At 48.4% G+C, this 16366-nt stretch overlaps 1 protein-coding gene across 1 annotated transcript; it reads left to right on the forward strand.

The window, feature by feature from the left end:
- Window positions 1-692: 692 nt before the first annotated feature.
- Window positions 693-16366, forward strand: F9 (coagulation factor IX). The gene is made up of 8 exons (XM_026848628.1): window positions 693-759; window positions 3836-3999; window positions 4342-4366; window positions 6281-6394; window positions 8035-8163; window positions 10276-10514; window positions 12752-12869; window positions 15819-16366. Exons 1-8 carry the CDS (start codon window positions 693-695, stop codon window positions 16364-16366), a joined length of 1404 nt encoding a protein of 467 aa, XP_026704429.1.

A 16366-nucleotide genomic window follows, 5' to 3' on the forward strand; every position in this document is an offset into this window, starting at 1 on the left:
AGAACCAGCATTTTATCAGCACATCCATACATCAGCCCGCTGTCCGAGCCACCAAGTAGCAGATTCCTTCCTGCGGCCTCAAGAACAGGACCTAGGAAACTCCATGTTTTCCCAGGGTTTGCCCCAGCAGATCTGGATAATGTACCTCACTTCATCCAGGTTTTTAATTAGATAACCCACATGAGACCTTGCCGGCTGACACAGCCCTACTCCAAGGATGGCTGGTCCCTGAGAGAAAACATCGTCAGTAGGGTCATCTTCAAGGGAACTGTGCCAGCTTTTTTGGATGAAAGGTGGATGATGCTGAAGCCTTTGAAAATGCTACTGTGGACTTTTATATGGTCCACAGCATCACCTGGATAGGAATGTGAAATCCAATGCTTTAAAGAGGTTCACTGAAGCTGAATTAATTTATTCTTGTGCCATGCTCAATCCCAAAACATGGCAGTAATATCCTACAGGGCAGAAGATGCACCCAAGGACTGCAACTACCCAGCAGGTTTCTTCTATGTAGATATCCGTCTCCAGTAACACCCATGCTGCCATTTCAAGCTTCAGTGATGGCATCTCTGGGGACCTTAAATTAAAGGGTTACCCAGAGTAAATAAACAAGCACTTGCACTTTGGAACTATTGACTGAGCTCCACCACCTGAACAATTTGTTACCGAGAGGTTTGGACAGTGGGAAGAAGATGGCAAATATCCCCCTCATGCTCTTCATTTGTCTTCTGGGAACTTGTCTTGGTACCGAAAATACAGGTGGGTTCATTTAAAAGTTCTTCACATTTGGGTGAGGGGGGTTACTGGCACAGGTGAAGTGACAATTTGTCACTTGACTGTGGGACGACTTGTGCAGTCTTATATGAAATGAGAGCTCAGAGGGGTTGCTGCATTTCACAGCTCCTCTCTTTAAAACTGGTGCTTTTCTTGGGAATGAAATAATAGGTTTTGTGCTGATTTTACACAGAATATGTCACGGATTAATTTTAAGAATCGGATTTTTCTTAAACTTTTTGCAGCTTTTAGGCTTTCAGAGCTTTATTCAACCATTTTAGAATGCATGCACCCACACACAGAAGGAATAAAAGGGGGAGAGAGTTGATAGTGGAGTAACATCCACACCTCTTTGTGTGCTATCACTTTGTCCTGGAGTACAAACAAGTGCTCACATGCATAAAACAGTCATTGGATTTGCCACTGTGAGAACTGTTTAAAGCCAAACCCAGTGTGAATTCAACAAAGACTGTAAGATGCAGCCAAAATTGTAGACAAGATAGAGTAGTTGATGGATGTGGGCAATCACACATAGTAATGCAGGCTGTTGCTTGATTTATCTGTAGCAGCAACAGTTCCAGCAGAGGCTGGTTCACATCCACTGTGAGTACTTCTCTGGTGCAAGGCTGGCCTTTCTTCTTTCATTAAAACATTGCAAGTAACAGGTTAAAAAAAGATCCTCTTCCCAAAATACTTGCTTAGCAATGAAAAGTGAGCAAAACATCATACTGGTACCACCACCCACCCAGGTGTACCTTCTAGAAAATACTATACTTGGGTGGCAGGACAGGCCTGCCCCCACAGCCCCTTGGCCCAGAGGCCCATTGCACCCTCTCAGATACTGGCTCAGAAGTTGGTAAGTCAGGTGTGAGTATACTCTTGGTGTGAGGATGGTTAACAGCCAGGGCGAGTACCATGCCTCTGACCCCATGGTGCCTGCAACCTTCAGTTCAGATCAAGTTGTGCTTGTAAAGCAGCATGTGGGATCAGTAAGCAACTAAGAAAGCCTAGAGGGATCTGAGGGAGGCAAAGCTGCATTCATTAAAACGAGTGCTCTCCATTAAATAGGTTAATTATGGCAGGTGCTGGCACATCCCACCAGGGAGAGATGAAGGAGTGGGTCTACACACTTCATGCAGGGTGATGTGGGGCTGCACCCACATCAGGTTCCCCAGGCACTAAGCACATAGGGAGCCCAACAGGGTTAAACCAAGAACGGCTGCTCCCTCATTCTCACCTAAAGCTTTTGTACCCGGATTGGGGACAAGCTAGGGGCTGCAGCCCATGCCGTGGGGAGAAGAGGTCAGGTCTCCTCCAGCAAGGCTGTGCCCCCCAGGTGCCTCCATGCTCTCAGCCCCCTGCTCAGCCAAGGAGGCTCGTCGGGGGGGTGTATGTTATGTCCCACACCTAAACCACAACCCTGCGGCTGGGAGGGAACTGGCCACCCCACCAGGGCTGCAGTGTTTGAAACAAGCCTGGCTTCTCCAGAGGTCAGTACTCTACCCATCAATATCTACCGCCAAACAATTAGATTAAGGTCAGAATTTTAACACACTCGTTTTCATTTTTAACCGAAAACACACTAGCATGGGGAAGACAGAGGTGCTAGCTTGCTGTACGATGATTAAAGACACTGCACAAACAATTTGCCCGTTCTCTTGCAGAGACCTTTGGCTGAAGGGGCTGGTTACGCTGTCAGTGGCACGGTGTAAATCAGAGCAACTGAAAGTTCAATAAAACCAATCCACTGTGGGTTCGGGGAAGCTGGGATCTGCTCCGGATCAAGAGCAGAAGTTAGCCTTGAGAAGGAATGAGCGGCTGGTGCTTGCCCCTCACTCCCCTCTCTGTCCGCCTGGCTGGGCTCATGCTCTCCTTAACCCTCAGACGGGCCAGGCCCAGGGGTGCCTGAACCCCCTCCGGCACAGAGCCCCCAGATAAAGGCTCCGAGTCCAGGGTGGCCATCAGCAGCCTCAAGAAGAGCTGCTCTACCGTGCCATCTGGTGACAAAAAGGGACATGGCTGCGAGCGCTCAGGGAGAGCGGAGAGGGAGGAGATGCTGGGGAGGCAAAGCAGGAATCTCCGCTGGGTGAAGAATGTCTCATTTCAGAGCGGTGGGATGCGGGAATAGCGCTCAGCAGAGGTGGGGGTCTCGGAGAGGTGCGTCAGGATCATACCCTGCCGGGTGGCTGCCACGGGGTGACTGCTGACCCTGCCGATGGGGTGTGTGACCAGGCCAGGAGAACGTTCATGGCAGCACCAGGACAGGGCTGCGCGTCCTTCCTTCGCGGGAAGGCTGGTGGCCACTGCGAACATCCCGCCTGGGCTGGGGGTCCCTGCTGTGCCAGCAGCTCTCTGCCTGTGGTTTCTGCCCAGGTGCTTGCCAGGTGGATGCACATCAACTTGAAGGTGGATGCACATCACCTCATTGACAGAACCTGGTCCAGGGGGTGAGGAGGGCTCACGTCACCCCTCCTTGCCAGCAGGAAGCCGTGGTACCCAGGCACACGGGCAAGGGTGAGGAACAGGGAGAGAAGCAAATGGCCCACGGCTTCCAAGGATGGCAGCCGCTTGCAGAGGGAAATGGTCTTTCACAGGTAAAGCAGGCAGAGACAGTTAAAGCAGGACAATTTCTGTGTCTAGATGAGACTTCAACCAAGCAGCAGCATGAAAAAAACCTATTATTTTCCCTTCTCAGATAGCTTATTCCAGTCTGTGTATCTATGACAGGAGATACTCACACCATCAGCTTTAGGGCATTTTAAGCATCAAACTTCAGCACTCCTAATCACCCTCTCACCATCAGTCATTTCTATCTATCAACTACTTTGACTCCTGGTTCTCCAGATTTGATCCTCTGGATTTCACTTAACTTAAACACCAAAGAAACACCAAGTACATAATAACACTCCTGGAACATGCCCCACCATGGGGCAAGGTTGGGGGGAGTGAAGGCATGCAAAGGGCTTGCTTTCTGGGAGAACAGAGCCCCGACACCCCATCCCAGTTGCATCACACAACAGTGTGTGCTCCACTCTAGCCCCTATTTTTTTTTAAATTGCAGTCTTCATCGAGAACAAAGAGGCGAGCTCAGTTCTGCAGAGGCAAAAGCGAGCCAATTCGAACAGACTGGAAGAGGTTATTCCTGGGAACCTCGAGAGAGAATGCATAGAAGAAAAATGCAGCTTTGAAGAAGCCCGAGAAGTGTTTGAAAACACAGAGAAAACAGTGAGTATCGCTGCTGCAAAACGGCAACATCTTGTTCCTCCCAGCCCGTACCTCTACGAGCCTTTCAGGCGAGGAGGCACAGAGAGGGAAGGAGGAGTCAACAGAATGGGGAAAACCTGAGGGGGCCTAGTGCAGCATCTAGTGTGGTTTATTCTCATCTGTGATCCATCCGTTGGGCTGGGGGAACCTCTTTAAAGTTTTTTGGTCACCATTGGGATTACAGAGGTGGTTACCTTGCTGCAAGCTTTTGCTTTAGCTTTGGAGTCATCCCTTAACTACTTCAGTCAGGCAGTGCCCAGAAATTAGAAATCAAAAGAAATTTTTGGTTTTTTTCCTTTGCAGATGGAGTTTTGGAAAACATACATTGGTAAGAACTGGTTTCTTTATGTTCAAAGGCATAATATTCATCTCTTAACGCATAAGTAACAGATGTTTATTGAAACAAATGTATTCCAGCACTCAGAAACTGTATAATGACAGAGCTAGTCAGAGTCAGACACCCTAAATCCTGCAGCTACCCAGCCTTTGTATTATCTGTATACACATTGCAAGCCAAAAAAAAAAAAAAAAAAAAAAAAAAAAAAAAAAAAAAAAAAAAAAATTACTTAACATCTTATTTGTTCGAGCAAGTTTTTCTGAACAAACTTCTAAAACCTCACAGAACAAAACCAGTTCACATAGACCACTGGATGCATTGACCCCAGGTCACACTCTGGGCTTCTGGTTTCAGTCGTGGTATACAGTAAAACATGACAGCAATAATTAACAACCCTTCAGCAAACAGCAAACGCTCTGTTCTCAGAGATCTCCAGATAAGGCACAGCCTCGTGCAAGCACAGTGCGAATCCCTAGAAATGCCATATTAAAGTGGAGCCTCAACATGATCATAGCAAACAGCTGTTTGCAATTCACACCCGTGGTCCCAAACCCTTCCTTCTCTACCATCTTCTTTCCACTATCTATTTTTTCCCATTCAGCCTCCATCCACAATAACTCCTCAGTCCCTTACCAAAAAGATTTCAATGCCCACTAAAACATCTGAAACTAATTTTCAGGACATTTCAATAAATGAAGTACTTTGTAGATTGGTGAAGTGCCCAGAACATCTCACTAAAATGCCTTAAATAATTCAGATTATTCAGTCCAGACTATAAAATAAAAAAACTTACATTTGCATTGTCCTCTGAAAAAAAAAAAAAAACAACCAACAACTGATGAAACTCAACACTGCATTTATTTCCCTGCCACTGTAACCATTAGGTTTTTAAAAATAATGAAAGCGTATATTCCCCTATCACCCAAAGTGTCTGATTTACTGTTCAGTCTACAAGTTGCTATTCCCAACACGTGCAGCCCACAGGAGCTCACCCCTCGCACATCACCCAAGTGGTACCAAGCCCCAACTGCCCTCACCAGCCAGCAACAACGTCATGATCCTCACCTTATGAGCAAACCCCGACACTCTGCCTTAGACAAAACCATTTTGTCCCTGTTTGCCATCTGCCTTTTGTATTCCAGCCCATTCCTGAAAGCAGAGTTAACAGCCACACTTACTGACAGGACACAAATGCATCAGGACATTCCCCTTCCTCCTTGTTTTTTGTGCTACCGTTTCAAAGCACACTTCCCTGTAATTTAGTGTCACTGACTTACTCTTCCAAAGTGATACACCACTAATTTCGCAATACTGGGTATTTTTCCCTAAAGCCTCAGCTTTTCAGCTGTAGGCAACTGTGAAAATAAAAGCTGTGACATGTAAAGAAAAATCTAGACTGGTTAATAGTAGTACAAGACTTAGAAGGAAAGAGCAATGACCAAGGCTATCAATCCTAATACATAGAGAGGCCTTCAAACCCAAGCAGACAGGCCCAGAGAACAAAGACAGCAGTGTTAAAATAATTCAGATTAGGAAATGCTAACCACTCATGACGAAACAAACCTTATAACTTTGTCTAACTTAGCCAAGGCATGGGATCCTATTGAGATGTTGCATGAGGGAGAGTGAGGAGGAGTTCTGCTGAAACGAGCAGGATTAACCCACGGGACAGGGTGCATACTTAGGACTCTGGGTAAATCACTGCTGCTGTTACCTCAGTGCTGATGCTGTCTGTTGTGCACTTGGATGCCAGGATCTGGCTTATTTCCCCTTGCAAAGAAGGAAGGTGTGCGGACTCTTGCTCCTCTTTAACAGGAGGCTTGCACAGAGCAAGGCTCCAGGGCTTGGTCGGCACCATCCATGGCAGATGCTTACATTTGTTAATTCTCCTGTCTTCTCTCCAAGATGGAGATCAGTGTGACCCCAATCCATGCAAAAACGGAGCCGTTTGCAAGGACGCAGTAAGTTCCTACGTGTGCTGGTGCCCAGCTGGGTATGAAGGCAGAAACTGTGAGATAGGTATGTACCAGGGGCTCGTGCTGTGGTTGTTCTGCCCTACTTGCAATCCCATCAGATCAAAGTGGGTGTAGAGTTTCATCCTACTAGAGGGCTGTTTCAGACACATTTTGCCTTGCTGTAAGGCACTGCATGATGTGCAAATTCAGCCTCTCGGCAATGGGATTACAAGGGGACGTGCTTGGGGGTAGCCTCTGTCTTCACCTGCCCTTGGTGGAGCCGCAGCTCCACCTCTGCTGAGCACCAAAATGCAGCTCTCACACAGGGTTCAACAGAGACTCAGGCTCAAGGTCTTTTGTTCAGCACGCTGTGACTGCCAGCACAAATGTTGACACAAAGACCTTCCTTTATCTCCCAGCACAAGCCTTTCCGGGGCTGCTCGTCAATCAGGGATGACGTGCTCACCTGCTGAAAGCAACAGTTTTCCACCAACCCCAGTGGGGCCCCCGTGCTCTCACTCCTCCTCTCCATTTCTCATGCCAGGCTGGGCAGCAGGTGCTGAGCAGGGCAGGATTATTGTGTCCTCCTCTCAGTGGCACTCTGCTAAATTCGTAATTACAATTATCACCAGCAACCTTGATTCTGAAGGCAAACAAAAGACAAATATTTTCCTGATGGGTTGAGAAGTTTATGAAAACCAAACAGCTGATAATTTAAGCAAGAGGGATATTCAGCTCTTATATTTATAATATAATCAAGGGCTGTGCGGCTCACATAATGTGCTAGACTCACTGCACTAATAAAAGATTCTCTTTCTAGTTGTGCTTCTGCTCTGGCAAGAGAGGAGCATACGTTAAAAAGAGCATTTCAAAGCTGCATCAAATTTAAATAGTCTCATTGCAGATTTCTCGTGGAAGTGAGACAGGAACAAAAATAGACCTAGAAGTGAGGCGTGAAAAGGAGCTCTGTAAAAATAGTAAATGATGGCATTAAAATGGCTACAGGAAGGGAGGTGTCCTTGAGGAAGTAGGAGTGGAGTTAATCTGCTGTGAAGTTATTTGAAAACTCGCTGAGAATTAAAAGGGCACCTGCAGATTAGTGGTTTCCCACTTCAAAAGATGATGTTCCCACCACAGAGGGGTGTGAGGTGGGGTGGGAGAAGACACACACAAGTCACAGGAATCTCACTGTGCCTCAGGTTGGGACCCATTTCATCAAACACCCTGCTGAAATGGGTCTTCCACATCAGGCTGCAATGATTTATTGGTGTGTCAGGAAGAACATATGGCTTTGTTTGAGGTTTTAAATTTGGAGCCCAGTGATAATCCCAGGACAAAGCCCTTGTTGGGTTCAGGGTTTGCTCCCATTCAACACATGGTGTTCTCTGCTGACAGCCACAGTGGGGCTGGATTGCCGTAAACGCGGCAGGGAGGATTGCAGCATGATGGTGGGGAAATCATGTGGCTTGTAACCAAATATTTGCAGGAGTCCTTTACAGTCAGGCTGCCAAATTTCAGACAACTCAACAGTTGTTGGAGACAGAGGCTGCTCCAGGGCTTGGCAGAACCTCTCATAGGGCCATTTCCATAGTCTGGAACAACTGGCATGGCTTACAGGCCAAGTCCAAAGGCCCAAGTCCCAACAAATCTCTGACCAGTTGCATTTCAAAAGAGCTTTCACAATTTCATTTTAATTTCTTTCAGACTTCACTTGTGCCATTAAAAATGGAGGCTGCAAGCACTTTTGCAGGCATGACCCACCACAGAAAGTTGTGTGTTCCTGTGCCGCTGGCTATAGACTTCATGAAGATGGAAAGTCCTGTGAACCTACAGGTTAACTTTTAAAGTGTTTTTAAGAGATTTGGGTGAAAGTTTCCAAGGTCTTGTCCTGGATTTAGATAGATGAATCTCATAGAAATGTAATATCCTGTTGAAAACCAGCCTTGATTTCCTGTTTAGCAAATGTAAAGATCCTGAACCTGCACTTTCCCAACGGTATATGTAGGGTCAGGCTTGAAAGATGCAATTTAAACACTCTTTTGTGAGCCTAGGTGGGTAGAGAAGGAGGGTAGTTGTCTGGGAATTTGTTCACAAGGCAAATGCGCACTTCAGATGGCTGCTCTCACAAGCTCCTCTCACCCGCAGCCGTCTTATATTTCTAGATATGGATCAATACTTTTCTGGAGGTAGAAACGTGATGTTCAGCTACACCAGCATACACGCTGGTGTCCATCCGTCCAGAGTCACTCCCTGTTCTTCCAGTAGGAGCTACTATCTAGTTACTGATCCTACACTGAGAATTCTCTGGGCCTTTTCAGAACAAAAAAATTCTTTTTCTTACCCTTAAGTCCTCCTGATGGTCTGTTTCATGGCTGTTCCATCTCACTGTGCCTTATAACTACCTGAGATGGGTGGAAACAAGTGAAGCTTTGTGGTGGTGCTGTGCTCCCAACAGTGTGCGTCTGTACACAAAGGCCCTCAACGGGAACTAGACTCTCTGGTTTAGCTGTGGCATTGAGTAGGGTGGAGGGGAAATGCATTGCTTGAGGTTGCAACTTCATAAAGGGCTAAAGAATAGCTGGTTGTTGTTGTATTCCCCAACTTTACCCCACTCCTAGGCTGTCACAGTGTCTCTAACTACACCGACACGTGCAATCCCAAAACACTGCAACACAGCAAGTTAATTGGGCATGAACATCTCAGAAACACATCTGGCAGAGGAAAGAGGAGATTGAGTAGAGAAATATTTTGTCATCTAAGGTCAATTTAACATTTGATGCTATCATAATTCTAACACCTGAGAGTAACGGATTTGCACACCTAAACTAGCATGCCGGCACCTGCACAGGTGAGTTAGTTTCTGAAGGTCTGATAGCTACAACCAGGAACACCTGAGCTCCTGAAAGAGGTGACTTTGAGCAATGAGCGTAGAAAGCATCTTAGGCCAGGACTCCTCCTGTTAATGAAGATCATTAAGAGGTCAGGCCTGCGTTGCCTAACATGCTGTTTCACTTTCACTGGACCAGAAAGTTTTACTGTTAGCAATAAAAACATCTCTCAGGTTGAGTAATCGCCCTTCCTGCAAAAGTTTAGATCTGCTGGCTCCAAAGGCTTCATTTCCTAGCCTAACCTCATGGGTAGCACTTTCCATCATTCAACACTTTAAGCCCTATTCCTAAAGCAGAGTGCTTAAAAAAATATAACAAAAAAGAAACAAACAAACTTCAGCAGGCCACACTTACATCTGACTTTACACTAATGTTTGTTTGCACAGTGCTGTCAAAAGCTTTTCAGATGAAAGACAATGCCTGATGCTATTTACTATTTTGACTGCCACTATCAGCAGGAATTCAGCACACACTGCGTAGGAGAGAAATGGGAAGAGTCTGAAATGAGCCTGCAGATGAGATCTTCATTAACAGAGAAAATCTACAACTCTAAAAAGAGTTTATTAATGTTTTCCTCACCTTAGTGCCAAGCAGGATTATCTGTACAGCTGGCAGATATTATTTCCTGTCCTCTCCCAGCTGGACTTTTGTTGTACTGGAGTTACTTGCTTTAGAAATGTCAGCCAAGTGCCCGGCTGCAGCCTCCCAGGCATGCACCTCAGCATCCCGCGAAATACAGGCACAGCTGCACCGTCCCGTCAGACACGGGCTCTCTCTCGCAAGCTTTCTGCTCTTTAAAAGCTGTTTAGATGTCCCTTCTAAAGCCCAGAAACAATTTGTGCTTTTGTTACTCTTACACATTACCTGCACTGCAGCTCAAAGGCACAGGCATGTGCACAGAGAACACAGAGCTGGCCCGCGGCCCTTTGTCTCCCATGTCAGTCCCAAAGCAGGGTGCTGAGATGAGGCAGCGTTTGCCTCCTCGCCTGCTCCCTCAATCGCTGTAACTCTCAGCATGATGCACAGCCAGTCATAACCATGACTGTTTCTCCCCCAGTGCCATATCCCTGTGGGAGGATCACGGCTCCCGAAGTGAAGAGCAAGCTCACCCGAGCCATAAACACCTTCGAGCACTGGAACATCACCACCGATGACCAGGATGATGCAGATGACGAGGTGCTCGACAACACCACAGAAACCAGCACTGCTGCCACCACGAAAATCACACCAATAATTAAGACGGGCACCAGAGTTGTTGGTGGAACAGACAGCATGAGAGGCGAGGTGCCTTGGCAGGTACTGGCTATTCTGCAGCTCCCCTGTAACCCCAACAATCGCTCTGTCTACTCATTTCCTTCTGAATGCAGGATTGTCTCATTTCTACATACTCAAACCCCACCTCCAAGGTTAGTCTAGCAATAGATCTCAAGTCTAACAGGAACACGGCTTCTTTCTGTACACAGTTTTACGCCACAGCAACAAAACCTGCCTGGATGGGGGTCTACCCTAGCAAAAAAAAAAAAAAAAGAAAGATAAAAGTCAGAGTCACAGCAGTTTTATCCGGTGGGGCAAAAAGGATCTGGTTTTGAGCTATAGCAACAGATTCCCCAGTAGTCCATGAATTTCTGAGGGAGGGGAACTTCGCAAGCAAGGAGCAATGGAGCTCATTTTTTGGCTCCATCAGTTTCAACAGATACATGATCATTTATACCACCAAGAGATCTACCAAATCCAGCTCTCTTTCTTTATCCAACTCATGACATCCTGGTTATCTCTACTTCACCAAAAGTGACATCACAGGCAAGGAGGGGGAGGCTGCAAAGAAACCTCCTCTGACGCACTGCTCGGCAAATAGTTTCAAATTGTTGTCAAAAGGAAAGTTATGTCCTAATCTGGATCTTTTACAAAGTCATCTGCTGCCCTTAAATTCTACTCTGACTTCAATGAGCACAGAAATCTCACTGGCTGAGAGTGTAAAATAATAAATCCAGATGAAATTTTAAGAATGGCAAATCTCCTTCTGTTGCAAGCTCTGGCACAGACTGACGCTGGTGATGTCAATGAAAAGTTGCCCCCACAGGGACGTAAATGCAGATCAGCCAATCCCTCCATATCTGCTGAGGGAGCAAAACAGTGAGCAGGGCCTATGTGGGAAGGTCGGGAGGGGTATCTGCCCTCCATTTCAGAGCTAGAGAAGCTCAGAATGTGTTGTGGAGACAGACAGCCACCAGAAGCAGCAGCAGGTTTGTTGGGAGGTCATGTTTTGTGTCTGAAAGGAAGAGGCCGTAGTGCTGCCCTAGCCACGCAGAGCTTTCTGGCACACTGTTCTGTGGGACAATCCACAGGTGATGCTGTGTGCTGGCACCCACCAACTGTTCACCGAGAGCCAAGAGGAGAACCAGAAAGTTAAATAAGAGAAATAAGTATCCATAAAGAAAATAAATTAATGAGTTACAAGCCCACCAAGTCTGGCTGTTTGGCTGTGCTCATGGGGACCTTTAACTCACCAGGCTCCCTCTGAAAAAAATCTTGGCTGCCCTTTTGCCATCTGGCAAACGAAGTTGCTCAGCCTGCTGAGATACAGGCAACACCCAGGAGGGGTGCTCCGTTCCTACCTGGGGTTTGGGGGTGGTTGTGGGGCTCAGATCCCAGCAAATGACCTTATAAGCCACTTCACAGCATTGTCTTCGGCTGCTCCACGGGCAGGCTCGCAGCCACAGGCATGCATGAGGGGGAGCAACCACTACCACCATCCTGAACTGCCCTCCCATGGCCCACGGGGGACACTGGGGAGTGGCCGGGGGGGCTGGGGAATGGCTGTGGCAGTACTCCAGTTCATCGCCAAGAGTGAGCTCGGTCCTCCTCGATATGGGTACTAAGCTCTGTAATACGCAGCTGGCTCTACCTAATGAGGTATCAAATGAATGTATGGAAAGTATTTAGTTTTGAGCCACATCACGTGGAAGGAAAGAAAAGGGTGAATTATAAAGAAATCCTTCTTTTAAACACAGTTCACCAAGTGAGTGGATCAATTTAATTAGAAGTTTCAGGGGCTGTCCTGGCTTGTGCCCTATAAGAGCTGAGGCAATTAGATGCCCAAATGAAATAGGTAGTTAAGGTTTTGTCCCTAGTTAATTAGTTAAGACCTAGTCACTGGCAAAACACTTGTAGGAGGTACATGCAAAAGTGCAAGATGCATTCAAAAGCGCTTGTATTTTGAACACTGAGTTTTATGCTGAGGTTTATGCCCTCCCAGCCTGTATTTCAGATGCTCTGAATTTAATGCTGAGGTTTATGTTCAGAGCTGTCTGCCCTCCCAGCCTGGAGCAAAGGGAGAATGGCAACGGGGCACCAATACATTGGCCACCCTCTGTGAGTGGCAGGGACTCCCTGAGGAGCAGCATCTCTGGCAGCACTGGGTCTGTATGACCTCAACACAGCCTGTCCTATAGCCAAAAATACCCCTTGTCCCAACTCTTCTTCCCCACCAATTTACGCAGACCCACAGGTGTGATTTCTTTCTGCTCCCACAGGTTCACCTGGTGAACAGCGATAACGTGGGCTTCTGCGGCGCATCCATCATCAATGAGAAATGGGTAGTGACAGCAGCACACTGCTTGAAGTCAGGCGTCAGCATCACTGCCGTGGCAGGTGAGCACCTCAGGTGGCATCAGGCCAGCACAGGCAAGGGACATGGGGCAGGGCTCACACTGGCCAGGCACAAGGCATCGCACAGGACCCTGGGACCCACACCACCACGGTGGGCAGCAATGTGGCATGAGTTGCTTTAGGGCACCGAGGCCCTGGATGCAGATTTTGGCAGCCTGATCTCTGCAGGTACCACCACCTCTGGTGGGAGCAGCGAGCTGGGTCTGGCTTTGGTCCCAAAGCCAAGGAGCCGCTGGACCATGTTGCAAACACAGCTCAACCCGACCACAGGCAAGCTCACACGAACCAGACAGGACCCCAGGCTACTTAAAAGCCTAGTGGACTTAGTTAAAATGCTGCTTTGTGAGGTGGTGTGATGAGTTTTTATCTCTGCTGGCCACCTAGGACCTCACTAGGGATTTCTGCTCTTCTTGGGGGTCGTGCTAAGTTTTCACGCAGAACTCTCAGAGAATGGATTTACGTGGCTGGTGCAAGTGGGGCACCAGTAAGCTGGCTTGATCCTTGCAAGGAGAAGATGACTGTAGAGAAACCAGGCTGGCATGTGGGAAAGTGTGCTTTTACAAGAAAATCTCTGGGGAGTTAGGCAGGAGCAGTGCGACCAAACTGCACAGCAAGTGATGCTACTACTTTACAAAACAAATGTATCTCCGCTTGAAAAATAGTGTTTCCCCCTGACTCTTGGTACCCAGCTGTTCCAGACTGCCTGCTAGGCAGCCTGCTGACAACTCAGCACAGGGCCTTGGCAAGCATTGTGGTGCCATGTTTCACAGCTGTGGCAGAATCAGCTTCCCCGAATTATTTGTTTCTTCCCTGTGTGACTATCTGGTATAGAAGGCTTACACTGGTAGGTACAGGAGGGGAACACGGATATGGTTAGCAATTGCCGCAAGCAGCGCTGAGAGGAGGAATGGAAGAACCATGCTTTCTGTTTAAACACGATGAAATATATCGGTGACAAAAATTATATTCTACCTGAGCCTTGAAGCACTGAGTTTATATCTGCAGAATCAAACTCAATCAAGGGGGCTCCAGCTGCATCTTCATCTTCCACGCTAACATGGCCAAGTTCCTGGGTATGCCTGGCCAGACCCTGGAGACCGAGTGCCATGGGGCTGGGCACCACCTGCCCAGTGCTGGCAGGATGAGGCTCACAGCTTGCACACAGCGTTTTTTGCTTTCTACTTTCAGGCAGTTTTGCTGGAAAGCCCAGCCCAGAGCCCAAACTTGCACCCACTCACGAGAGAAAGTACAAAATGCCCGGTGCAAAAAAGAGTCTCCCCCCAGAAAAGCACATTTCCACCTGGACAGAGGTTTAGCATTCATTGTATCTGCATGCACACTGCCTCTCCTTTCAGGCTCTCTCCTGCATGTCACCCCCGCCATCTAGGATACATTATCAGCCAAGTCCCCTCACGCTACCTTCACACCACTCTGCAGCACTACTGGGTTTCCAGGGCAGGATTTTGAACAGGCAGTTAAGTCAAGAAAGCAAACCACAATTTTACAGGGCTTCAAGGACTACTGAATTTGTACCTGCGCCACGTACACTGCATGGGCAATATCTGATTCCTTCATGTCTATTCATGCCAAATGTTCAGCTTCATACATAGCATCCTAGAGGCCCAAAAATTGATAGCAGGGTGTAGAAGAAGCATTCCCTTCCCTCATCCTTCTTTGCCTCTCCACTTTCAACCCTGAAGCGTATTTTCAGGTTCCCAGCAATAGTGAGCAGCTGCAGCATAAGAAAAACCTTCTGAAAGTCTCCCCCACATCCCTCTTGCATTTACACTGTAGAAACGCAGCCTGGGAAGAAGCTGACGTTCACACTCCACTGCAAAAAAAACCCTCACAGAGCACAGCAGCAGCACCAGCCACCAAACGCGCCTTCATCAGGCGCCAGCATTAACGTGAACACAGAAAGCTGCCTCACCTCTCTCGCTGGGCTCCGTGCCGCTCCTCGCAGGCAGACGCAGCAGACACAGGACACTGCCAGGGACAGAAGTGCTGCAGATATTGTTTAGTGGAGATCGTATATTCTGGAGATTACAGCAAAGCATGTAGAAATACTGCAGCAGGGGTTAAATGCACTCTGCGCCTCTTGGGCTGCGAGAAAGCAAGCGGGAAAAGCCATCCTGCTCTTGAGGCTTCAGCACAGTCAGTTCACAGGCAGGAGAGGGGATTCGGCTACAGACAGACCCAGACACTGCCCATTTGCCGACCTGAGACCACAGAGCATTTTCCCTTCCCTCTACCTGTTACACAAGCCGGGAGGGGAGGTAGCAGGCTGCCAGGAACTCAGTCACAGGAGCCTCAAGCTGCCGGCAGCACCCTGCAAATCACAAACAGCTGAGCCTCGTGCAGGTGAAAGGGACCTGGGGACACCTGTGAGCATCAGGGGGGTGGCGCTTTGTAGCCCCCTGAACTCCATTCTGCCCTGTGGCTGGGTAGGTTTAGAAGAGGAAAGGTCAGATTTCTTTTCACTAATAAATGATCTATTTTAAACAAAGACTTTTAATTCTAGAGGCTTTCCCCCCTTCGAAGCAAGGGCAACATCTGCTCACATCTTTTTGAGGGCGATAAATCCCAAGAACAGCCACGTTCCTACTAACCTGGGTAAAAGCACATGGACTTTTGGCATTTGACTGGCCAGTGTGTGCCTGGTGTGACACCTGGGGTTTCAGGTTCTGCTAGCTGTGGGGACCAAGGTGCTGCCAGGCACAGGGGGGTGTGTGTGAAATTCCAATGCCTTTTGACAAGGAGCAAGCAGCCTTGCCAGCACCAGGCTCAGGGCAGCCCGAGGGCTGGGGTGTGCAGCACTCATCCCTCTGCCACCACTCATCTGGGCTGGTACCGCAGCGGGATGGCATCGTCAGGGCATGGTCACTCATCTGGCCACGGAGGGGACCACCCAAGCCACGCTTTTCTCTGCAGGTGAATACAACACCAACGAGGATGACAACACGGAGCAGCGGCGTAAGGTGGTGAAAGTCATTCCCCATCCCACGTACAATGCCACGATCAATGAGCACCACAACGACATTGCCCTCCTGGAGCTGGACCAGCCGCTCAACTTCAACAGCTACGTCACCCCCATCTGCATCGGCAGCCGGGAGTTCACCAATGCCCTGCTGAAGCACGGGATGGGGACGGTGAGCGGCTGGGGCAGCACGCTCTTCCGTGGCCGGCCAGCCACCATCCTCCAGATCCTCAAGGTGCCCTTCGTTGACCGGCCAACCTGCCTTAAGAGCACCTCCACCACCATCCTGCAGAACATGTTCTGCGCGGGTTTCCCAGCCGGGGGCAGTGACACCTGCGGGGGGGACAGCGGAGGTCCCTACACCACCGAGATTGAGGGCACCTGGTTTCTGACCGGGATCACCAGCTGGGGTGAGGAATGTGCCAAGCCAGGTAAATATGGCATCTACACCAGGGTCTCCAAGTACCTGAAGTGGATAAAGGAAACCACGAGGCTTACCTAA

This window comes from Athene cunicularia, assembly GCF_003259725.1.
Source record: "Athene cunicularia isolate RWA chromosome 4 unlocalized genomic scaffold, athCun1 chr4_part3, whole genome shotgun sequence".
Classification (NCBI taxonomy): domain Eukaryota; kingdom Metazoa; phylum Chordata; class Aves; order Strigiformes; family Strigidae; genus Athene; species Athene cunicularia.

Coding starts and splice junctions, on each gene's coding strand:
- F9 (XM_026848628.1), top strand. CDS start 693: ATGGCAAATATCCCCCTCATGCTCTTCATTTGTCTTCTGGGAACTTGT. Junction 4,367..6,280: donor GTTTTGGAAAACATACATTG/GTAAGAACTGGT, acceptor CTTCTCTCCAAG/ATGGAGATCAGTGTGACCCC. Junction 8,164..10,275: donor AAAGTCCTGTGAACCTACAG/GTTAACTTTTAA, acceptor TTTCTCCCCCAG/TGCCATATCCCTGTGGGAGG.